This window comes from Primulina tabacum, chromosome 9 (genome assembly GCF_025594145.1).
Source record: "Primulina tabacum isolate GXHZ01 chromosome 9, ASM2559414v2, whole genome shotgun sequence".
NCBI lineage: Eukaryota > Viridiplantae > Streptophyta > Magnoliopsida > Lamiales > Gesneriaceae > Primulina > Primulina tabacum.
The window spans coordinates 40730002-40755960 of NC_134558.1; the positions used below are offsets into that span (position 1 = coordinate 40730002).

At 33.5% G+C, this 25959-nt stretch overlaps 3 protein-coding genes, 1 long non-coding RNA gene and 1 pseudogene across 5 annotated transcripts; 1 reads left to right on the top strand and 4 right to left on the bottom strand.

Annotated features, from left to right (window-relative positions):
* Nucleotides 1-581: 581 nt before the first annotated feature.
* On the bottom strand, nt 582-1437 carry LOC142556772 (uncharacterized). The gene is made up of 3 exons (XR_012822679.1): nt 1272-1437; nt 940-1107; nt 582-903 (listed from the first exon to the last, which is right to left on the bottom strand). It is a non-coding gene; the product is annotated as an uncharacterized LOC142556772 (long non-coding RNA).
* A 6476-nt stretch (nt 1438-7913) lies between these two features.
* On the bottom strand, nt 7914-11260 carry LOC142556249 (uncharacterized). The gene is made up of 5 exons (XM_075667632.1): nt 11076-11260; nt 10418-10600; nt 10056-10298; nt 8940-9677; nt 7914-8732 (listed from the first exon to the last, which is right to left on the bottom strand). The coding sequence occupies exons 1-5, from the start codon at nt 11113-11115 to the stop codon at nt 8134-8136; spliced, it is 1803 nt and encodes a 600-aa protein (XP_075523747.1). The 5' UTR covers nt 11116-11260; the 3' UTR covers nt 7914-8133.
* A 4731-nt stretch (nt 11261-15991) lies between these two features.
* LOC142556773 (xyloglucan endotransglucosylase protein 1-like) lies at nt 15992-17681 on the top strand (annotated as a pseudogene).
* A 697-nt stretch (nt 17682-18378) lies between these two features.
* On the bottom strand, nt 18379-22239 carry LOC142556250 (uncharacterized). Of its 2 annotated transcripts, none has more exons than XM_075667634.1 (7): nt 21548-22239; nt 21190-21292; nt 20462-20952; nt 20223-20325; nt 19297-20099; nt 18991-19089; nt 18379-18835 (listed from the first exon to the last, which is right to left on the bottom strand). In XM_075667634.1, exons 1-7 carry the CDS (start codon nt 21998-22000, stop codon nt 18740-18742), a joined length of 2148 nt encoding a protein of 715 aa, XP_075523749.1. In that variant the 5' UTR covers nt 22001-22239; the 3' UTR covers nt 18379-18739. The 2 variants fall into 2 exon arrangements, with proteins under 2 accessions (XP_075523749.1, XP_075523748.1); XM_075667633.1 differs by having other exon boundaries at nt 18380-18835; nt 20462-20961.
* A 117-nt stretch (nt 22240-22356) lies between these two features.
* On the bottom strand, nt 22357-23941 carry LOC142556251 (crocetin glucosyltransferase, chloroplastic-like). The gene has a single exon (XM_075667635.1). The coding sequence runs from the start codon at nt 23885-23887 to the stop codon at nt 22481-22483; it is 1407 nt and encodes a 468-aa protein (XP_075523750.1). The 5' UTR covers nt 23888-23941; the 3' UTR covers nt 22357-22480.
* Between the last annotated feature and the right edge of the window lie 2018 nt (nt 23942-25959).

A 25959-nucleotide genomic window follows, 5' to 3' on the forward strand; every position in this document is an offset into this window, starting at 1 on the left:
ATTTGATGAAGTTTTATTTATTTTTTTTTTTTTTTAAAAAAAAAAGATCAACAGGTCTGACTCTCATGAAAATTCATAGATTTTGCAACACAAATTTGGCTCGAATACGTATGCTTTAAAATTATACATTGAACTTGAATTGAGAATTGAGATTGAACATGTTCAGACATATTGTATGTTTGGGAACCACTTGCAAGCTAGTACTAGTATATTTATTTTATTTTATTTTATACAAATAAACGAATTAATTTGTTCTAGTTGCTGTGTTTTTTTTTTATTGTAAAATTCAGACCTACAAAATGGAGATTGAATATTCGACCAAAGAGACTACTAATAATATGTGGAGTTTTTCCCTTTCAATTTTCCTTTTTTCCAAATCAAGTTTCTCTAATTATGTCTTCACCAATCTAAGTATTATCAAAATATGAAACGAATTATTCTCCAAGCATCTTCTACCAAATGATAAGGCCCAAAAAATGTGTTTTCGAATATAATGTACTGTTTTATTACAAAGTAAATGGAAATCCTTAAACAAAAAGAGAGAGAGACATATAATTAACTATACTATTCGCAAACGTTCGTCAAACGCAAACTGCAAGTATATATTACAGGAAAGCAGGGGCCATACTATTTTCCCAGTCCATTTTATTTGATAAAGATATATTTATATCACATTACAAACTTTTTTGTTTAGTACTTGTATATATAACGATACACTACTCCAAGAATTAATCTTGTACGTAGTAATGTTCCTATATCAACGTCTGCAGCTTGATTGGCATATATATAGCAACAACACCAGCAGCCCCCATATATAGTAGCTCCGGCGACCTCAACAGCCATAAGGTCCACAACGGCGTCTACCACCACCACCTCTACCAGGGTAGCCTCCGTATCCACCACCTCTACCAGGGTAGCCTCCGTATCCACCACCTCTACCAGGGTAGCCTCCGTAACCACCTATGGGATATCCACCGTATCCCACTCCTGGATCGCCGCCACCACCGGGAGGGCCATACCCACGAATGGGGGGATACCCTCCATATTGATCACCACCTGGATATTTTGCTTCACCAACCCCGTTTGTCAACTCATCTTTATTATTTGCTGAAAAATAGGCAATAGATATTATTATTATTTTCCAAAATTAATATTTCAGAAATTTTTATCCAACCATTAATTACATGATCCGGCATCTTCAATATGTCCCAAAACCAATAATAATAATAATAATAATAATAATAATAATAATATATGGAGATGATGCTTACATGTGTCCAGTGTGTTTGAAGTCTCAGCCAATTCTCTGGCAGCCGCCACTTGAGAGGGAAAATGAAGATATGTAGCCAAGAAGAAGCCAAGAAAGAAAATTGCCTTTAAACTTATATTTGAAAGTAATTTAATTTTGTTTTGGTTGAAAATGTTGGCACATTCGGATCTCTATTTATACTCTAAGGATCACATAAAATTGGGATCGGATGCCACTATTTAAGAGTAGGCCCCTAATTTAGTTGGTTGTTAGAAACTAGTCTTCAATTAACAATATATATCAATCCTTTAACGAAAATACATACACAGACATATATATATACACATATATATATATATATATATATTCTTCGTGACACCGATCGAAAGTTTAATCGTAAAACTCAATCAAGAAAAGTTGAGGTTTAATCAATTTTAAACAAATAAGTAAATAAAGTTAGGTGTAACTAATTCCTTAGCTTCCGTTTGATACGTGTGATGTAATAAATGAATGATTAGTAATAAGATAAATTATAAAATGAAATATATGGATAAATAATATGTTGGAATAAAATATATGATGTTTGGTATAATTTTAACATTATAGATTAATTTTGTGTATTAGCATGAAATGACTAAAGTATCTCCCACTATATTCAATATAATTACCCAACCTAAATATAATAAATAAATAATAATAGTAATAAGAAATAAATTAAAAAGTAGGTAATTTTAAAAAATATTAATAATATCGATAGTAAGTATAATAAAAAAAAATAAGAAATAAGTCTAATATATTAATGTTAAATATATTGACCATATTAATAAAAATATTTTCGAAAATAAATTGATAATAATAAGAATATGAATAATAATAACATATATAATAATATTAATACTGATATTAATATTAAAAATTCATTTTTTATTAATTTGTAAATTTTATTTTTTGTTATACATCTCATTAATTATAATGATATTATTAATTTAATCAACAATATAATTCCTATAATTTCTTTCTATTAAGAAATATGAGGAGAAAAATGTAATTTGTTTATCTTTGACAGTGTATCCCACTTAATTTGTGAGCTTAGTAATCAAATAGTTATCCACAAAATTGTATCTTAAACCGGGTCAAAATGATTATTAAAGTATCTTAAATTTTTAACCAAACATTTGATAAATATTTGACTATTCATCTATCATTATTTAATGCACTCAACCAAACACACCCTTAGTGTATATATGGAGAGGGGATAATTATATTTAATAATCACTTCATTGAAAAACGATGTTTGCGAAGATCATTTTCAACGTTAAAAATATCAATTTTTGAGAATAATGTTTGTAAACTTTTAATATATTCTAAATTAAATTTTTGAATATAGTATATTCCAGATTCTTTAATGCTTTCCATCAGAGGCCGGGAAGCTTTATTCCAACTATCAGCAAATTAATTTTGAAAATTCAAAGGCGACGTTCGGATGAGGATCAACCTCATCCAGAGATGTGGTTTACCTAACTATCTTGACTAACAACCACACCGAGAGAGACACTAATCACAAATAAATATATGATATCTGGTCCGAATTTGTTCCACGGCCAAGGTCGCTGCAGCGCATGCTGCATTAAAATTAAAACACATAATATTTGAGGGTTAGTTCGATTCTATCATTGGTCTTGTTCGATGTGGTTTACCTAACTATCTTGATTTGTAAGTTATTAGGTTAGTTTGATGGTTTACTGTGTAACTTAATAGATTTATTGAGCTCTTGAATATAGAGTTATTTGTCGATGGATAACGGACAATAATTCGAATGTGGAGGTTGATGAAAATCATAATAGATTCTTGGGATGACATCTTTCTTCAAATTAGATTGATGCATTGAAAAGTATACTTTCATTAATTTTTAGTTTACATCGACAGATAACAGACATATTATCATATACTGCAAATTAAGAATCAATTAAAACATCTCTAGATAGAATTTCATAGGCTCATCCAAAATATTGGAACTTTCAGCCAATTCCCTTGCCGCCAGTACTTGGGAGGAAATGAGAAACGCAGCTATAAGAAAAAGACGAGAAATAAAATTGCCTTCAAAGCCATCTTTTTCAGAAATAAATTTGAATTTATTTCACGAAGGTTTTGGTGTGATTTGCTGGCAAATTTAAGTGTCCTTTTATGGGGTACTACAAAAAACTTGCTAAGATTTATTAGGTCTTTGGGGTAGGTCCATGAATTTGTTGGCAGTTGGGAAATGTCTCCGTTGAAAATGACTAATGTCAATTTTTATTAAATACAATCATCCAAGTTGTAAAAATAAGTCTTGGAGTGAGTTTTTACTCATCGTGACTGATGGATGTAATTTTTATGAAATAATTTGTTTTTTCTCCAAAAAAAAAAAAAATTTGTTGTACAAATATTAAAAAAAATATAATAAAATCATCTAAGGAAAATAAGACATTAATTTAATATAATCGAACATATTTTTGTCAATTTTTTTGTCCGGATTCATATTGCTATCCTTTTTATTTATTGATTTTCAAAACTAGATTAAATATTAGAAATCATTAAGTTTATGAAGTATTTTATTTGACTTTATCTAGTTCGATGGAAAAGTGATTCATATGTTTTTACATATTCTTACCTCCCACGTACGTCGAAAAAAATTTGTAAAATAACATCGATCAACTATTTAATTTTAAAAAATGACTTCTTCATAGTTGATCGAGATTAAAAAAACAAAATATCATGTACGTGTGCGCGTGTGTTATTATTAGTTGCTGATGAAATTTAAAAATCATAAAAATTTTGATTCTTTTTTAATGCAAATTTTTTTACGAGATCATCAAATGTCAAATTTATGATAAATATCTTCAGCTCGATCCAATTCATGAAAAATATCATTTTTTATGTAAAAATATTATTTTTCACCGCAGATGTGGAGCGAGTCGACCTGTCTTACTGATATAAATTCGTGAGATTATCTCATAAAAAACCTACTCTTTTTAATATTAGCCGATTGAAACTAATTGTATACAGTGCAATGATCAAGTCGATTCATGAACTACTCGACTTGAACTCGATTTTCAATTCATACGATGAGTTGATAATTTGTGATTCAGTGCATGACTTTTATTACGATTCTTATTTAGAGCAACTATATAGATTATTATGTACATGTAACTACATGTATAGTCAAGATGAAAGGTCGTAGGGATTTTCAGTGTATTTGTACCAAACATTTTTATTTCATTTTTAACGGAGTTTTATGAAAGGTCAACGACAAATTAACAATTGAGAAGATCAACAGAAGGCGTGCGGGCTTTCCATCTTTCCAATTAGTTTTGGCGCCTATTCTACTTGAAAAATTATTACAAAATAAAAATAAATGAAAAAAAAAAAAGAAGTTAAATAATCGTATTTAATTTATGTAATAATTAAGCATACGAGGTAAACCTTGCCATTGATTTTAATTTTTCTGTTATGTGATGATTGTACTGAATTACCTAAAAATCATAAGTCGACCATCTTCTGTCTCTATGATTTATATTCTCACAAAAATTATATGTTTATTATAAATCATAATCATCCTACCCACGAATCATCGTGCTAATTATTCGAAAATTAACACAACAGAAAAAGTAAGTTTGTGTTTTGGGTATGTTAATTAATGTTCATGTCGAAAACACAACATTTATTTTATTTTTTTATTTTTTATTGTAAGTGATCGAGACAAAATTAATACATATATATCGTTGTGCTATCCTAAATGAATTAGCATACTTGCACAAAATGAATAACAAAAAAATTTACTTTATAAAAAAAATTCCGACAATTTCAAATCCGAATTATCTTAAAATATCATATCATTTGGAAAAATGAAACTTGAGAAAAAGGAATCGATGGAGGTCTCGATCCATGTTATAAATTATTATTTACTTAATTTATAACATGTAGTCGAGCAGGGGCGGAGCTACATGGGCTTGTTCCCGGGCTGACCCAATTTTTTGTGAAAAAATTTATATGTAAATTTTGTATAATTTTAGAATAATATGATATTAGCCCGGATATATCAATTTAAAATATTAAAGAATTCTAGATTTTAAAATTCTAGTCCGGGCGGAGCCATATTTCTGACTCCGCCACTGTACTCGAGGTCATTTGTCTGTGGATTTGTGGTCATTAAGTTAAATGTCTGGATTTATTACGTTCATTTGGCTGAAAATTAAGCGAGAAAATTGAAATTCATATATTTTGATCTAATTAATTTTCTCTAATGTCCAATAGAACTAAAAGGGTTGGGGGATCTATTAATGTCTCCTGAGTTTTGTTTTTCAATTGTGAAAAGATGAAAATTTCCTCTTTATCGATACAAATTTAAAAACTCGATAATGATATATACGTAAAATTTTAATTGCTACAAGGGCAAAATGAATTTTAAAATTTATATTTATTTTACCTAATATGTAATTAATGGTTAATGAATTATCAGTACAATATACATTGATTGTAGTAATTTATATCACTTCAAAAATAAAATATAACTCTTATATTAATTTTATCAGATAATCCATCTTTATATTACATTTAAATTCTTTATCCTTTTAATTTTCTCTCTACATGTTTTTTTTTTAAATAATTTTAGTGTAATTTTTAATTAAGTAATAAATTATAGTATCACATGAAGATATGTAAAAAATTTAACTATATATGCAGTAAAAGAATAACATGATAAGTATAGAATAATATGATAATTTCTCCTCGATTCTATTTTTTTTATCCTCCATTTGATGCAAATTTTGCAGTAGAATTTCGATGTATACCTTTTTTGGATTAACTCTGACCGCTGTTTGTATAATTTGGTAAATTTACACCCGATTGATGAATGTATACTGGACATGGTTTCCACTACAATAATCTATGTTTTTTCCCGGGTTCATTTAATGAGTTGGCGAGGAACGGAAAATTGTTCTCCTCGATTCTACTTTTTTTATCCTCCATTTAAATATTTAATATTACAGTCTATTTGATATATATTCACATCTACTTTTTTTTCAAGTGAGATTATCGATATGAAAATATATATGAAAACTATTTTATTATAATAGTGAGATAATAACTAATATATATGAAAACTATTTTATTATAAAAAAATTATATATTCACATCTACTTTCTTCAAGTGACGGAAAAATTACATGCAATTTAATTATCAAAATCGATCATCAATCAAAATTCTAAATTTGTAATGCATGAAAAGATGTATTAATGAGCAATCAAAATACACATAATTTATTTTTTACTTTAAAAATAATAAATGACATAATCATGATAATAAATATAATTATCATTATCATTATTTAGCAGTTGTCAAAGTATCAGAGCTTTTTTATATATATATATATGATATATTAATATATTTATTTAATTATTTTAAAATCAAACTAACTAATTCAACAACTACAAAAAATAACCATTTTTACGAATGTTTATTTGTTAGGTTATATTTCAAATTTTAATGTGAAAATCATATTAATAGTTTAAAATTTATATTTAATAATTATTATAAGAGCTAAATTTATCTTATATTTATCATAAAATCTTATCTTAACGTGCGTTTCATTGCATACATTTGGACTAGCTAGCTAGAGTGAGCCCCACACTTCTAGAGAAACAAACATTTGTTTACATGCACGAAGCTAGAGAGACACTTGTATTCAAAGAATTGGTCTCACCCTCCTATAAAATGGTGACCCTCTGCTCCCATATTTCACCATCAAATTTTACAATCTGCATAATTTGACTGCAAACCATGTCTTGCTCAAAATACTCCTTAGTGTTAATAGGATTATTGTTTGTCTTGGCCGTGCCTCATTGCATGGCTGAGCTTAGTTCTTATGGTGACTATAAGCCAGAACCAGTTAAACCATCTCAGGATGTGTGTGTACCAGGTTCAAAATCCAACTGTAAGCACCGGCCTCCGCCTCCGCCTCCACCTCCACATGTACCCTCAGCGGCACCTGCTCCGACACCAAAGCACAAGTGGGGATGACTAAGTCGATGAGATTATGCATTAAAACCAAACAAACCATGTTATTAATTGATTAAGTAATTTTGAGATCGGTAACATGATGATAAAAAGTTTGCTTGATTTCCAATAAATTACTGTTTTCCCCTTATTTTCATATCTGAATTTTTAATATATTTTTATATTTGAATTAAGACAAGAAACCTTGTTCTCACTTGACGTATATTCTAGTACCCAGCTACTAGAAAAATATCAGACGGTAAGAACGATGCAAAATCGGATGAAGGAGACCATTCTTCAAAATATTGGTCACCTTTCAATTATGTTCAGAATGACGTATAAAGCATATTGATAATCCATAAAAAGAAAAGTGGTTTAGTGATAATTTATGAAATAAAAAAATATGTACCAAATTATGCTAATCGCATTGGAATTCGAAGAGATTTCTTATATTTACCATAGATGAATTTTATAAAAGCATAATTCAACTTGCTCTTGGAAAAACATCACCAAAAGTAGTTCAAATTATGAGTTCATTTGTGAGCCAACCGATGAGACCCCACCTGGCAAAACAGGTTCTAAAATTATATTTATACATTCAATGCCTAGCAAAGTTGAAGAAAATCAAGACTGAAAAAGAACCTCAAAATTATACAAATGCTCCTCATCCTCAATTTGACTTATTCAAAGTACACACAAATTCCAGAAAAGCACAACAAAAGTTTGCTGGCAATACCTTCAGTCCACCATCTATACAATGCACAAATAGTTCATTAATTGAATCGAAGATGTGCGAAACGATACTGTAAACATATCAACACAACAAAATATAACCCAAAAGTGTAGGGTTATCACAGATCCCTGTTTACGGAAGAGCAGCAAACAAACGGCACCCAATATGGTTTGCCTTTCTTCTTTTCTTTCTTGATCACAGTTGGATACCTAGCCGGAGAGTTCCAATCCTCTTTATATGGTATCTCAAGTTTAGGTTCTTCAGGTTCAACAACGGAACTCATAGTCGTCCCAGTAGCACCATTATCTTTCTGTGAAGTCTCGTCTTTCTGTTGTTTCGTGTTTGGGGACTTGGCTTCATTCAAAAGATTTTTCAGCTGGCCACGATGTTCCTTATTCACATTCCAATTTGTTACTTTGGCAATTATCTCCTCATTTTTCTTTCTCCCTTGTGAGTCGTTCACTACATTAGTTAAAGAGGGGAACCAACCAGCCTGTAAAGATTCAGATTTTTGTTGTTGATTGTGCTGGACTGGCTCGATTTCGGAAGCAGTAGGTGCGGCTACCGACTCAGGCGCTTTTCCAGGTTGAACCAAAGTCATGAAAGAAGGTGGCTCAAAATCGTCTGACTTGCTCTGATGCACTTTAATGTTCCTCCGTTCCGAATTCTGCATATTGGTTTCTGGTCTTGGGGATGATTGTGGGTTTGTTTCAACAGCTACCATATTGGATAGAGAGAAAAGGCATTCAGTTAATCGCGAAAAGTAGGCCATAGAATGAGGACATAAAAGAAACCGGACATACTTGAATCAAAAGAATTTACTGAAATCGAACCCCATTTTCCTTCCAGACTATCAGTAGGCGATAAAATTACAACACAAAAGCCTAAAAGGTAGACAGACATACTTGAATCAAAAGAATTTACCAGAAATTGAACCCCATTTTCCTTCCAGGCTATCAGCAGCAGAGACGCTAACTTTCTCATTTATCAGCTTGTCTTTGATATAACCTTCATCTTGCAAGGATTTGGAATCAACAACAGTGGCATTTTCACCATCAGAGACTTTTTTATCAGCATTAGAAGAATCTTCGTTGGAAATTTTGTCAGGTGTTTCAACAATGCCAGTATGCCAATCTTCAGTTGCATGGTACTTGTCAGAATCAGTTTCAAGCAGACGTTTTTCCTTCACAGGCGAAGTTTCTTGCACTTTTATTGGTGAGCTGTCAGAATTTTCAGGCAATATTAATGCACCGTTATCATGTCTTTGTTCAGTATCCTCGTGAACAACATCGAAGAACTCTGATGGTTTTTGGACATCATTGGTGAGGCTATTGTTAGTGGCATAGTTTTCAGCCGAAACTAAAGATTCAGAAAATGGATTGGTGGAAACTTTTGAAATTGGCTGTTCTTTAGTTTTTTCTGGAAACACAACATCACCGTCACGATTTGATTCATCCACCACGTGGTCCACGTCAGCACCACCAACGGACTTAACTCCAAAAACATCAGGGAAATCAAGATTTAGCCCAGTATCCAACCCAGTGAAGTTACCAGCTTCAAATCCTTGACGAGATCTCATAAATTCAACATCTTTGAATTCTAATACACCAGATTCAGTTTCAGATAAAATTTCTAATTGTCTTGGATCAACATCCACTTCACCTGAAGGTAAAGGGTAGGTTGAATTAGACAGGAAAATACATGGACAACAAAATCTCCACCTAACACAAAAGTCTGCTGCGATAGTGTAAAATGAGAGATACTCTTTAACCATATTCAACTACATTGGTTGTTTACATAATATCCGGCTACCGCATTGGTTTTTACAGAATATCCAGCTACCGCGTTAATGATGTAAAATGAGAGATACTCTTTCCTCCTATAGAGAGGAACAAAGATGCAAAAAGTTAAAGAAACTTGGCATATTTTCCAGCTAAGATAACTAGTACTAAGGCAGATATCTGATTCAATAACTATAATGCAAGAGAAGCAAGTACAACTTTAACAACAAGCAAATGACTGAATTCAAGAAATGCTTACCAGCACATTCATCAACCTTCTTTGACAGGTTCACATTAATATCACCCTCCTCAATTTTCTGCTCTATCTTCTTGTCATCTCCTTTAATAACTTCTAAGCGCTCTTCCAAGCTGGGACTTATTCCACTATATGAAAACTCCGTAGCTGCATCCGAAAACACATCATCTTCCGATTTATTGGACCTCAGATGAACTCCACCATCACTATTAGACTCCTTCACATTACTCTTCTCAATCTTGGGACCTTCAACCGATAAAAATTTCTCCAAACTCACATTTTTTCCGAAGGAAAAAAAATCAAACAAGAGCCACAGTTTACAAAAATAGACACTGATATGTATATATTGACACATGAATTCTCACAGGGGGTACACTGATCGCCCTCGTCCGAGTCATCCGAAATAGCCAAATCAGATGGACTAATTTTATAGCCTTCCATTTTTCCACAAACTCTTTTGTGAGCTCTTCTGTGTTTGGCACTTGGGTGTGGATTTGGAAAAGACCATCCGCACCTGTGGCAGAGGTGAACCCCATGAACCTCGGACACTTCAAGAATAAAGAAAATTGATCAATTATCAACTTCAGAATCGAAACAGTAACAATTTGAAGAATATAATAAATGACAACATGAACAAAACTCAAAATTTAACGACAATCAAGAAACAAATCAAACAACTGATTCCAAACGGAGGGTGAGTATAGCATAAAATTTGAAAATTTTCATTCGAGTTGGGGTAGGTCCGGCAAACCAGTTACTGTGAAGCAGGTCTAAACAAGATTACGCACGCATACAAAATCAACCACTCAAGCGTTTCTTAAATAGTGCGTATGCGGGCGTCCCGCGTCCGTGCATTACAGAAAAACAGATATCAGACAACCCGTGATAAATCCACGCAAGAACACAAAAACCCAGCAAAAAATCTTGATAAAAAGAAGTAAAGAACAAAGAAACAGCGACAAAAACAGCAGATTGACCCCAAGAACTCGATAAAAAAAAAATAGATCCGAGTCGAAGTAAAACCTGCAGAAGTGATGGGCTTCTTGTGATCTTGACCATCCATGTTATCTGTGCGCCGTGTTTGAGATACAAAATTGGGATTAAAATCGAAGTCTAGAGGGAAGTAGACTACAAAAAATGGAGTACACTGTGCAGAGTTTGGTAGAGAAGGAAAGGAGAATGTGTAATATAAGACAGAATGATTATTGTAAGCATGTGCGGCTTTAACAGTTCGCACGTGAAATTAATCGTCTTTAATTGTTCAATATTTTATTTATTATTTCATAATTTTTACATGTCACCTTATATAAAAATACGACTATTATAGTAACTATTTTTAATAAGTTCGTATCATCACTTTCTTATTATAAAAAAAATCTTTATTTGTAATTAATTTATTTTATATATATCTTAACTTAAAAAAAATGTTCTTATTGAGAAAATGTCTACCTAATCCTTCATAATGTCTACCTAATCCTTCGTCAGTGGAAAAATATTTTGACTAATTAATTTGTAACACGCGTCATATGTGCCTCCAACGTTATTATGATTATGTTTTTAGTGAGACGATGAACTCGATTAATATTTATACCAAAAGTACATAGCATCTTTCCAGAAATACATATTTTTTATATTAGGAATTTTTAAAAATAAACTCATATACAATACGTACTTTATTAAAAATATATGGAACTTAAAAAACTAATATGGTTTCTTTTAAATATAAAATTTAGTTTAGGTAGTCAAAAGAAAAGATACATGCAATGATCTAAGCAACGCAATTATTTATTTGTGGCGTATTAGACTTTGGAAAGTTGTTAAAAGTGTTGGCTCTAATTTAATAAAACTGCGATTTCGTTTCACAATTATTAAAATTTAATACTTAATTATGATAATCAACATCGAAATGACTTGTGCTTTTCCCTCGACTAACAATTATTTATTTGTGGCGTATCTACAAAACCTTGTCGCATCCAAAAGGGGCCGATCTCCTTTTCTAGGGCCCATGGACAAATTTATGGGCTGCAATATAACTGGACAGTGGACACCCTGGAACTTAGATTTCTCTGTAGGCCCACCAAAAGCATGCATCTAAAAAATAATTAACGAATCACACATACCGGAGTTGTAACCAATATTTTCACAAACAAATCTCACGAAACATATATTCTATTCAACTCAATTTATAAAAAATAATAAAAAAATATATTATTTTTCACTTCCGATATAACCGGATTGACCGGTATAGCATATTAAAGATATAGATCTGTGAAACAAATAGACATACTCAAAATACATATACTTAAGTCACCCATTTACAAAACCCAAAAGAAAAAGTTTGAAATGAAAGATTTACCATTTATTTTCAAACGATATTTTGTGATCTGAAAATATTAATGTGGGAGATGTTTGGATTTATGCATAAAGAATAATGAGATTCGCTTACTCATTTTACTGTTCGGGTTTTCCCCTTCGATTTCCTTAAATAAATAAAAAAAATCAAACATCCGAAGATATTGGCTAGCCGATATATGGAATTTCCAAATTTCAAGAATCGTTAGAATTAATTATAATTTTTATCATTAACATCATATAATTCGTGTAATTACTAGAATTATGAATGGGTTATTAGCAAATATTATGTTTGTAACAGAATTACATTTAACACACACACACACACACATATAAATTGATTCCACTAAAGTACGTACTACTACATTTACATAGAAAACCAAAATAAAATGGCCATCAAAAGCAGCGGAGCCACCAGCATCGTTGCGTTCGCCATCCTCCTCTTCGCTATCCTGGCCGTCATGATACCAACGGCGGCACCACGGCAGACCGAGGGATCAACCACGAGTACTACTCCGGCAAACTTTGGCTTTGGTCACGCGAAAGATGAAAAAAATGAATGTTTAATTTCTTCTACGCATCAATGAGTATTTGTGTCTTTGTGATATAAATGGAAATGAGGATCGCATCAGTATATCTAATTATTTGTTGGGTTTTTAAATATGTTTATGCGATTTTTACGAGCCCTAGCTTGTAATCTATGTACTTGTAAAAATACTTTTTGATCTAAGAAGGTAAATGTTCTCGATTATATATATATATATATATATATTACTTTCTTACCGAAACTCATGATACCTCGATAAGAGTCCGATTCATAATTGAATTCGGGCCTGGAAGTAGAAACCGAGGCAAAGCTAGCCCAAAACTGGTCCGAGGTGTCTTGGGGTGGGAGTTATCCTCGACAGTGTCAACAACTTCATGAGATCACAAGCGCTACCTCGGTCACATGCTCACCCGAAAAACCCGTCTGGGTATGTAAAGAATATTATGTTCTCATCAAATTATAAATACCTCCAACAGAGGTAAAATCAAGAGAGGATGAGTCATGATCACTGACACTCATAATATTTTCGTTTATATTGCGCTTCTTTTTCTTTGCGTATTTACTTGACTGACTTGAGCATAAGAATGACTATGTCGGAAAACCTTCCGCACCCCAGCAATTTGTCTTGTTCTCAGGTGTCCAGGCTATATAAACAAGGTTCATCTCACTCGGTCAGCACTGCGTATAAGGAAGGACCATTTCTCAGCCTTGTAAATTGCCCACCCAAGCTCATCCAATTTACACGGACATCATTAAAAATCATATGATTCCGAAGCCTTTTCGTACCATATATACCGAAAATTTATATGCTATGCGTGAATTGTTTCTTCCTCGAGAGATTGTTTAAGCACTATTTTCCCTCATCAAAATCAAAATAATTAAGAGAGGTATCGCAGCCAGCATGTCAAACCAAGAGAATAGAATAGCTTGGTATCATATGATACCAGTTTATTCAAATTATTCAATTGATATTTCAGATTTTGCTAATTAGTTTTGTATATTAAAGAATTTGGAAGTTACATATGACAAACAATTTTAAAGATACATATAAACAATGAGTAGGTCTCTCTTGTGAGACGGTCTCACAAATCTTTATACATGAGACGGGTTAACCCTACCGATATTTACAATAAAAAGTAATACTCTTAGCATAAAAAATAATATTTTTTTAGGAATGATCCAAATAAGATATATGTCTCACAAAATACGACCCGTGAGACTGTCTCACACAATTTTTTTGCCTTAAACAATATTTTTTTTAAGATTTTTGTAACAAAATCAAGTCTTTTACAAAGCACTGAAATATTATTTGATACATAAAAAGATACTCCACGTTAATTTCTTCGGATTCATAGAATCACACTCTGAATTTTCCAATTCTCAAGATTTTCAAGGTATTAATGAAAATCTCATATTTAATATTATATGATCAGATAAAAGAGGTTTTTCTCCAATTTTCATTCGGTTAGCCGATTGGCCTTTGAAGACGGATTACTATATTCTTATATTTTTTGTTAGCCAACGCATAAAAAATATAACCGGCCAAGATGTATATGAATCATGATCATTAATAGATCGAGTTGACTCGTAAAATTTTGTCATAATTTTTAATTATTATTTGAATAATAACAATACATTTATATTAAATATGTAATTTTTACAGATACTATGTGAATTGTTGAATTTATGAAAGCAGATCATATATTGTAGTTATGAGTAAATCATTTTATACATTACTTATCTAAATGGATAATATATTTTCATAAAATCTAATTGGTGTCCCAAAATCAGACACTAAGAGCATCAATATTTATATATCAGTATAAATAAAAGTATAATATCATTACATAGTATATAATTTAATGAATTTTAATATATATTAAATAAATCAAACAATTTTATTTATTTTTAATGAAAAAGCCCTCTCATTTTTTTTTAAAAAACCCACAAAATAAATAACATAAAACTATTTGAAATTATATATAGAAAATTATTACAAACCTAGCTATGTGATGCCTTCTCCGGAGCATTAATTTTATAATTCATCATGCATTTTGAATAGTTATATTTATATACCCAAAAAACAAAAACAAAGAAAAAAAAATCTCAACCAGTATGCATATATGCATCTCAGTACAGAACTTTTAATTTTTATTTTGAACAACATTTTAATATGAAGAAAATAATTTGATTATAAATACAACTTTATAAGATTATTGCAAGATACAATAATTTGTATGAACTATTTGTTGAATTAATACTCTTACGCTTAGTGCCTTTTTTCCAGTTAATGAACTATATGTAGAATAATTTTCGGGCACGCGAAAGCATCTTGTGGATGATATCAAAAGCAAAAGATTAAAATACAAATTCTAAATTAATCTGTTGGAGTGTAATAACCGCTTGATCGGATTAGGAAAACGATTGACACGAAATATCATGTTGTTGCATGTTTTAATTAAAATGTCTGAATTACATTGTTAATATTGTTTTAACTTTACGTAAAACAACTATTTGATCGTAGGATTATCTATATCAACGGAGGAACATTTAAAACACACTCCCAACGGGGAATTCGTGAATGTATGGTAAAGAAAACTGAGTATCCAAGTTTTGAACTGTACTTTATGAGCTTCAATTATATATATATATATATATGTGTGTGTGTGTGTGTGTGTGTGTATCTACACATTAAATAAATTTGTCTGATAGTACATTGCTTGGTTGGCATCCATTGAATGGTCGATAGGAAGAGGGTCATACCCTCTATTGAACAGAATCATTGTTGGAAGCCATCACTTTTCTCTCCACAAAACTCCAAAGTACATTGAACCACATTCCACTTTTTACATGCATATTTCCAAAATGTGTCCAATATATATATATATATATATATATATATATATATATAATTTAGAGAAGGTTAGAGGTTTTATTGGCTAATTAAACAAAAGCAGGTTCTGGCTTTGATTGCTCAAAGCTGGCACCAACTCAAACAGCTCCAGTTGGTTTTCACAAGCATTTTATTACTTCCATAATGGCCCGTCCCATCCCGCATTACGCATATCAACCCCTATATATAAACGAACACAGTTCATAAAAACTCATAATCATCACAAATTATTAGCTTATCTTCAAGAAACTAAATCCATTATATATATAATCCGAAGTGAAAAATGGAATCATTTTCCAAAGGGTTGCCAGCTTTTTTGTTGGTTTTCCTCGTAACACTGGATACTGGTATTGCGGGCAATTTTAATCAAGAATTCGACGTAACGTGGGGCGGTCATCGGGGAAAGATCTTCAATGGAGGGGAGCTTCTTTCCCTATCATTGGATAAAACCTCTGGTTCAGGATTCCAATCCAAGAAGGAGTATTTGTTCGGGAGGATTGATATGCAGCTCAAACTTGTTGCTGGTGACTCTGCTGGAACCGTCACCACATATTATGTACGTTCCATTTACATATACGGAGGGGGTGAATTTTTGTATACATATTTTTTAAAGAATCCTGTCTGAATTTGTTTTTTCAAAAAAAAAATATGTAGATTTAAGAAAAGTAAATGCGTCTATCAGTCCTGCTGGAATGATTTATTTGAGCCTCCAACTTTTGGATGAAAAGAAAATTTGGTTGCATTAAAGAGTACAGAAAAACGCATGCAACTTGTTTGCTCGTGTAAAAAGTAGCGAGGAATTTATTTATATTGCGTCCAAAATGGGTAATTTTAGCACCTCTCGAAATTATTTTAATGCTAGCTAACTATTTTTATATATGGGAACAATTTTGCCAATCACACTTAATTCCATAATTTATGAAGAGTCTACGAGACAAATCTTTATAAAAATACAATATGTTAATATTATAAATGCAAATGAAATTATATTCGGACATCATCATACGAGATAAATAAGGGGAGAGGTATTCACTCTTCCAGCTTCTAGGACAGCATTAACTCATCATCACATTCGACTAAGAGGTCTTCCAGCTCATATAGTCTTAAGTGAGTTGAGGTGACCCATTAGACTATGTCTGTATTGCAGTTGTCTTCTCAAGGGCCGAACCACGATGAAATCGACTTCGAGTTCCTGGGAAACGTGACTGGAGAACCTTACATTGTGCACACAAATGTGTACGCTCAAGGCAAAGGGAACAGAGAGCAACAATTCTATTTGTGGTTTGATCCCACCAAAAATTTCCACACATACTCTATCCAATGGAACCCCTGTCAAATTGTGTAGGCACATTATCCAACCTTGGTGTTTCATACCCTAAAAACCAACCAATGAGGATCTACTCTAGCCTGTGAAACGCGGATGACTGGGCCACGAGAGGCGGGCTCGTAAAAACCGACTGGTCCAAGGCACCATTTACGGCGTACTACAGGAACTTCAACGTGCAAACTTGTTCTGCATCATGCACATCAGGATTCTCGAACGGGGCATGGAAAAGCCAAGAACTCGACGCCTATGGTCGTAGGAGGCTGAGATGGGTTCAAAAGAATTTCATGATATACAATTATTGCACGGATTATAAGCGGTTCCCTCAAGGCTTTCCTCCAGAATGCAGGCTATAATAAGGGACGCCTCTTTTGTACAAGACCACGAAGTTTACTCATTGCTGTATTTCAAGATTCTATTAGTTTGTTTCCTTGTTTATGCGGATCTCTTGCCTTGTTTTAGTACATGGTTCTAATAAAATTAAATTATCTGTTTGTTAGATTTTGCTCTATGGATGAAGGTGATAATTCCAGGACGAAAGAAAAGGTCCGGGCACAACGTTAAAAAATAGCATAAATATATATTTAATGTTTACCAATTAAGATCCTCCAGAGAAGATCATAAGAGATGTAAATGAAAAGCTTACAAAACTGAGCAAGATCAAAATTGGTACGATAAGGAGCCATTAAAATAGCCAACTATCAAGTTATCACATGGGCAAATGCCCTTCCTCATGCCAGGTCCAATGGCACTGTCCTATGGCATCCATGCTTGAATATGTGAACGGCATGACCCCAAATGTCAAGTAGTGAGAAAATTCCAACTCTGCGTATGGGCAAACGTCTTTATGCTAGTTCTGGTGGCCCGAGTACAGACCCAATGTACTCGGGACTGTAGGTCCATGTCCGAACATGTGCACCTCATGACCCCAAATGAATTAGGACACATGGATCCTCAATAACATAAACTAAAAAATTATGAAGGGTAATAGTCTTGTGTAAGGGCTAAAGACATCATCCATCAATTGATTTATTACATGCTCGTGAGGCGAACCAATGATATGAAACTAACATGTGAGAGTCATTGTCCGTATTCATTATTCAATATTTTGAAGGTTCTACCATGTGGGTTACCTCTCCTCTGTTACACTTGTTCTGAAAAGTACACATACTTGTAACCTCATAAAGCTAGACAAGTAATGGGACGTGCCCCAATCGACTGTAGTACACATTAGCTTTAGGGGTTGTACCTTATAGCTAGATACAGAATAAGTTTAAACACATGTAATAAAAAAATGTGTACATATTTTCCCAAAGAACACTAATAATTATTAGTTCGTTTGTATAATTGGCACAAAAGCATTCGAAACTACGAGTCTGATCACATCAGAATCATACATAAACTTGTAGTTTTGACCAGATCATGTCTTACCAGCAATCACTACACGAGTGAATGTTTTTTAACAAGAACGATGAAAAATTCTCTTAAACCTCAGATGCCACCATTCCCTTGATTTCATCAATCGATGCCAAAGATAGAGCTTTCCTTGTCCACTTCAAATAATTTACTCTTTATTCTGTCTTTGCCATGCTGACAAGCTGATCTGACGTTGGAAAAGCCCGTTCTCGGATATTATTAGAGAACGTCACCTTAGGCTGGAGCAAGGCCTGCAGGTGGCACGATAAAATGAAGAAAATTTTCATGCACATCTTAGAAATTAAATCTGGTGGACGGTTGGATTAGATGAATGAAAGTAGAACAAACAACCTCTATCTATCAAAAGTAATCAAGATAAAATTTCAGAAGGAATGCCCGATTTTACCGGAATTCTGCAATGAATATTAAGATCACAGTTCAATTGGCAAAGGCGCACTTTTGCTAGTTTTTCTGTTTCAAGTGACTTGGCGCAAGCTTGTTTAACCTGAATCAGTATAGTGAAAAATAGAACAAATTGAGACTTACCAAACTTTGTTGAACCCGAAGGAAAGATTATCACAGAACAATGAAACGCAAAAGAAACATTTAAAAAAACATTGTGAACTGCCAAAAGGGGAAGATTAAACTGAGATAGAGAGCAAGAGCGTGACAATCATATTCGTATACAGCAATCAATTCAATTGAAACTTACCAGATTGAGTGGGGCGATCTCAGAACCATTTTCGTTGGTGATGGACTTATTCAACAAATGGCGAAGTCTTGCCAACTCTTTCATCAACTCCAATGCAACTTCTTCAGCATCGTGCATCTGATTCTTAGAAAACTCAAATGCTCTCTCAGCATGAAGATGGAAAGAAGCACAATTTAGACAATTACAAGGCCCTCTACAACCTCTTGGATTTTTCTTTAAAATTCCTTTGGGAGGACCGGCAATAGTAGAAAATAAAGAATTGCATACATCCATCTTCAACATGCCTTGGTTCAATTGAACATCTTCAATTGATTCTCTATTGTCATTAAACAGTTCCAATCCCAGGTCCGAGCATTTGGTCTGTTTAGCAACCTGTTCAGATTCTTCAATTTGGAGAGTCGAATGCTCATTCATTTCAAGACCATTAGTATCAGTGTGGGGACATTCTGTTTCTAACTTTCTGGGGCTGCTTTGAGATTGCAATATTCCTCCGGTCTGCAAACCAAGAATCACGCATGGACTATCTCCAATATCAGAAACTTCTGAACTCGGCTTGACATTTGACAGATCAGCAGTAAAAAGAGATATATGTGTCGATGAGCTTGGTTTGGCACCAGCATCCCGAGATGAACCAACTGGAAGAATATCTGCAGGCAGCAGAACTTCCTCCAGAATCTCTGTCTGTTGGGTCCCGGAAGAAATCTCAGTTAGCAATTTCTTCACTTGCTTCTGTTCAACAGAAGTACCAGTAGCTAGAGGATGTGGTTTTTCTATAATTTCTACAACAGGTTTTTGCCGTTTAACTGTTCTTGAGGTCATGGAAAGAAAAATTAATAAATAGTGTTTAGCATGCAAGCAATAAATCATTCACGTAACAATTCAGTATGTCCATTTACTGTTTGAACTACATTTGGGAAGGAAATTACTTGAATTGTCGTTGGAAATTTCCAACAGAAAAGGAAGCAGTCTTCGGTAACTGAGGGATCGTGGATGTTTAAACACCCTTCGTCGGCTACTAGGATTAAGAACCTGAAAGAACACAAGAAATCTTATTCCGGATGGTCCGCAACGCATTTACAAGTAATACTTCAGATCCTATGTAGAGATGATACAAACGAACTAATATTTATGCTTTCAAGACATTTATGGATTGAAGAAAGTTTACCAGACTGTCGATTGAATCAGAGAGCTGTTTCCCATCTAAACTTTGGTTGAGGCAAACATAGTTGTTCGTGCGAATTTGGTTCTCTGTCAGAAAAGTGCTACTTTCAACATATTCTGTATCGACGCCATTCTCAGTTTGAGAGAAAATATCAGGATCAGGAGGTGTCATTTGAATCAACTTCTCTTCCGATGAAACATGCACATGACTCGTACCATCCTGGTGGTTTCTTTGTTCCGTTCTGTGAGGCCCAATATTTTTGGAAGGGTCATCCCCTTTATCTTGTCTACCACGAAAATCCTTGTTGTTGCAGAGGAGTCCCGATTGAAAATTCTGCATTACTTTGTCCTTGGATGACTTGGTATTTTCAGGATGACACTTCTGACGCTCAACGCAATCATTATGATAATTTTCGATGTATGACTTCGAATTAGACTTCACAGTACAAGACCCCCTTGACATACATGGAGTTACTACATCCACTAATTCAATTTCTGAAACACCTAATATCGAACAATTAACATAGAACAAGAATATTAGCATCACATCAAGGTACTCGTCTCTCACTCTTAAATGCATTGTTTAAATCAATAGTCATCAAAACTACCTATAAGAGCAATCATATAGAATAGATATAACCTTTTTCAGGCGAAAGAAAAAAATAATTCGGCCAATCTGTTTTTGGTCAAAAAAATAAGTAAAAAAAAAAAACAACAGAGCAAGAAACTTACGGGAATCATCATTCAATGTGTCAGTCAGATATGGCAGCAACCTTCTATAACTAAAAGATCCTGGAGTCTTGAAAACCTTCCTTTTAGTAGACAGAGTAAGGGCCTAAAAAAGAAGGAAATTTTTTGAAATCATGGCTTTATGTAGAAATTGAAATAACAGCAAAATACAAAATTTTGCTCACAACAAATGCCTTAAACATCAAACAACTTAAAAAAAATTAGTTCTCATATCTATCAATAAATGTCAAAATTGTGAGAATACAATCACGCGAAGATGTATGAAAAAATGCGGCACCAATCCATAGTAACCAAGGGTAAGCAACATGTAATCAATCAAAAAACAAAGAAAAATCATCACCATTTTGCTTCTGATAACAGATCCATCTCCGGAATTCGCCTCATTCTTTATCGCAGAAATCTCATCCACCTTCATAGAACCCGAACCCATATCAAATACCGGACCCTGAACCGATTGAGAATTTAAACCTTCCAAAGACTCTTTTCCCTCTTCCCACTTCTCCTCGTTTTGCTCTTGAAGGATTGAATTAACATCAGGAGTGAAAACTCTCCGTGCCCGGAGATCTTTAATCGACGATCCTCCCCAAGCATTGCCACGATTTAGACCCGAAAAACCTGCCACTGGTGATGGTTCTTCGGAAATTACTTCAGGGAGGGATCTTCCGGAGCCACTGCGGTCGATGCACATCTGGGCTTTGCTTCTGGTGAAACTGCCATCAAATTGGTCCTCCGATGATGATGATATTTCCTTTCTTTTCCGGAAAATGGTATTCATTAATGACGATTCTTCCATGTCCGGCTTGATTTCGGTCTGAATTTCTCCAATTTCAACTCGTGTTGAGCTGCAGAGAGGGCTCGAGTGAGGGTTTTTAGAGGAGAAGTGGATTTTGGAGGGAACGTGTGATGGTGGTGGCGGGAAATCAATGGTCCTCCCTCGCTCTCTTTTTTTTGCGGGCTCGCAAACTGATCCAATGGGCCCGATAGGTTGGGCTTATAGTAAAACCCTTTTTATTTTATTTTAGACCGAAATTCTCTAGTGTGGCCCATAATAAAACCCTTTTATTTTATTTTATTTGTTTATATTTATATTTCGTTACTTAAAATAAAATTTTGAAATCAGTCAATATAATATTAAAAAAGTCATCGATGTACTTAAAGAGAAATTATCGAATTTATATTTGCTTACACTGGCCATGCATTTTCTTTTTATGTTCAGAAAATTGACACTAATCTTTTGTATAACTTATCAAAGATAAAAGAATCACAAGCAAAACTATTTAATCCGAATTTCTTGAAGAAATGCTTTCAAGTTGTTGTTGGAAGATCCATCTTCCTCCATAGATTTTCTTGCCAAAACCTTCCATTTTCTACCATTCTCCCTCAATTCTCTCCCACGTTCACCTCCATCCATCACTTGCTCGATGCAAGACCTGATCCCATCGCTCTCAACCACGCCATTCTCATTCACTTTCACTCTAACCCCTACCTTCCACACATCTTCGATCAGCTTCGCGTTCGTCCCTTGATCCGTCCATTGAGGAAAGGCCACCATCGGCACGCCACACGACAGGCTCTCCAAAGTCGAGTTCCATCCGCAGTGCGTAACGAAGCACCCTAACGACTTGTGTGTCAGAACCTCCAGCTGGGAACACCATGGCACTATTTTCCCAAGACTTCCAAGTTCCTCCATACAACTCAGCCTCTCATCTTCTTCAATATTGTCGTCTTGCTTAGCTCGAATAACCCATAGAAATGGCCTTTTAGAATCCAATAAGCCTCTTGCGATCTCTTCCATCTGTGATTTTGGAAGATTCAACAAACTGCCAAATGAGACATAAACCACTGATGAATCCGGCTTTGAGTTCAACCATTCAATGTAATCATCTGATTTCTGAAAAAGATCGACCCCGAATGATTTGTCCGACGAGACTTGACGATCCGATAAGAAAGCAGGAGAGATCAAGGGTCCGATCCCGATAAACTCATAGTTCTCAATGGATTTCAAAGCATCAGGCTCCAACGCATCGAAAGTGTTCACTAAAACCTTCGGTTTCGTTTCCAAATCGAGGGCATCAATTTGCTCCTTGAAAGATGGAAGCGCGAAGCTGTATCTTTCGGAGCTCGAAGGAAGTATAAAAGATGGAAGATCACATTTGGACAAGTCGTATGGGATTCCGGGGAACTGAATTTTCCATGAGGGATCATCAGAGTTCTCCTTTATTTCATCTTCAAAACCTCTAAAATAATAGTAATACACATCCAACACGGTGGCCGGTTGAATCCAAAGAAGCGCACAAGGGACATGAACCTCGCGCGCCACCTCCGCCGCCCATGGGATCAGGAGTGTGTACACCAAGCACGTGACGGGGCTGCCTCGCTCCGACGAAGCGACGATTATATCTTTCAAATTTCTCGAGCCACTATTTCTTAATTCCGACATGTAGCAGTTGACGTCGTCGCTAGGCTTGAAGCCATCGTCGTAGCCGTCGGAAAATGTCTCGAAGTTGAGGCCTTTAGGGGCGTCTCCGGCTGAGGCTTTGACCATGCGCCGCCGCGCATTCACGGTGGTGACGAAGGTGACATCAATCCCTATGTGGATTAGTCTTTGGGCGAACCGAAGCGCGGGGTTGATGTGTCCTTGCGCCGGATATGTGATGAAGAGGACGTGGCGGGAATTCATTGGTTTTAATGCTGTTGTGTATAATATAAAGAAAAATGTGAACCACACCTATATATATATATATATATATAATAGAATTCTAATTCAAAATTTCTTATGTATTTGTTTGTTGGAAGAAATTATATAAATTCAATGTTTTCTTTTTTTATCACGTAGAACATGAGGAGGGAAATGGTGGGACTGCATGACGTTTGAGGTGACGCTGATTAAACAAATCAAAGAAATTCTAACACTTTTCGATTAGAGATGATAACCTTCTCCATTTTTGAAATAGGACGAAGATCTTCGATTTTTTCGGATTTGGATTTGGGGTCGAGGATTTTTTTAAATCCTGATGTAGTTCGGTGCGAGTATAAAATTACTATATCTATTCTCGAACTCGCTCCGAAAATAATATCAATAATAAAATAATAATATTATTATTATTATTATTAATATAATAACAATATTATTTTTTAAAATATTATTATTATTATTATTATTATTATTATTATTATCATCATCATCATCATCACTAATAATAATAAAAAATAATAAATTTTAGTTTGAGAAAATTTATAAATCCGTAATCGTCTTACCATATTAATATTTTTGAAACGAAGATGAGGCGAGAAAGAAAAGTTACTCCTGAAGTTTCGGGTTTGGGGATTCCCCGAACCCGAAAAAACGTGGATCGAGACGGGTACGGGGGTGGGGATGGAATTCGGAGATGTGGATGAGGATGGCAAACTCGCCCTCGTCCCATCCCTACTTTCGATGGTTTCCTACGATCTAATAATGTAATTTTTTGGTATTTGATTTTCCTTTTCAGACACAAGAAATGAGCTACTTGGTAATCTCTTGGAATTCGAAGATTTTTTTGTTTTAAATCTACAGTTCCCAGTATTATCATGTATGTATAAACCACAAAATCAATTAATTTCGAATTAATGTCCATATACTAAATATTTGCATCTAATAATTAAAACAATATGTATGTATATATAACAAAATCAATCATATGAATGAGATGTATTCTGATGATTGTGAACATGTAAACAATGACGTCATGGTTGGCTGAGGCAGGAGATTGTCACAACTAATGCTACAAGAGGTGGCGATAAGATCCTTTTACTCTGGTTTTATCTTTTAATTAATATCTACAACTGAAAATTTTAGAAACCCAATTAAAATATTTGTTTGTCGTGTGTGTGTGTATATATATATATATATATATATATATAATATTCTTCGAGAGAAGATATATCCGACAAGGTCAGGTTACGAATTCACAACCACAGAATGATCCATCATCACCATTCTCAAGGATTTAAAAATCTACATGAAATATTTTTTACTATTTAGTATAGAGATTTGTTTAAAATAAATTGTACGATTTTATAAGTGTTTTAATTTTAATATAAATGATTTTTCCTACTAATTTCTCGTCAAATACTGATGCATTTTATTGATTACGTATACATATCATATATAAGAGGTTGAACGAAGAAATATGTTATTGCGAACAAATTATTCGTTGAATTAGCCGAGGCATAAAAATTTATGTTAGACTTTTTTACGTATCAATTTTATTTGATGAATTTTTTATCCAATCAATTCATAAAAAAATATTATTTTTATGTCAAAAATATCACTTTTAACTACAAATATGCATTGGATCAACGTGTCTCACGTATATAAATATATAATATCGCTTCAGAACAGACTTACTTTAATTACTTAACTTCTTATCTTCTTAGTTAATATATGTATATATATACATGAAAACATCGTTATTTTATTATATTTTTGGAGGATAAAACAATGAAAGTACATACCTTGTTTGAGGTGATTATGAATTATTACACAATGTGGTATGAAACGATATTACAAATATATATACATAGAAAATATGGAGATCATGTTTATATTTATAAAAAAAATTATTTTTATATTAAAAATAAATTTTTTTATTGATTGAGCCGGGTTAAATATTAATCACACGAAATAGATTTTTGTAAAAAAGTCCCATGAAAATTTAAGTGTTTTATAATTTAAATTTATAAAAGTGAAATAATTCGAACACCACGTGG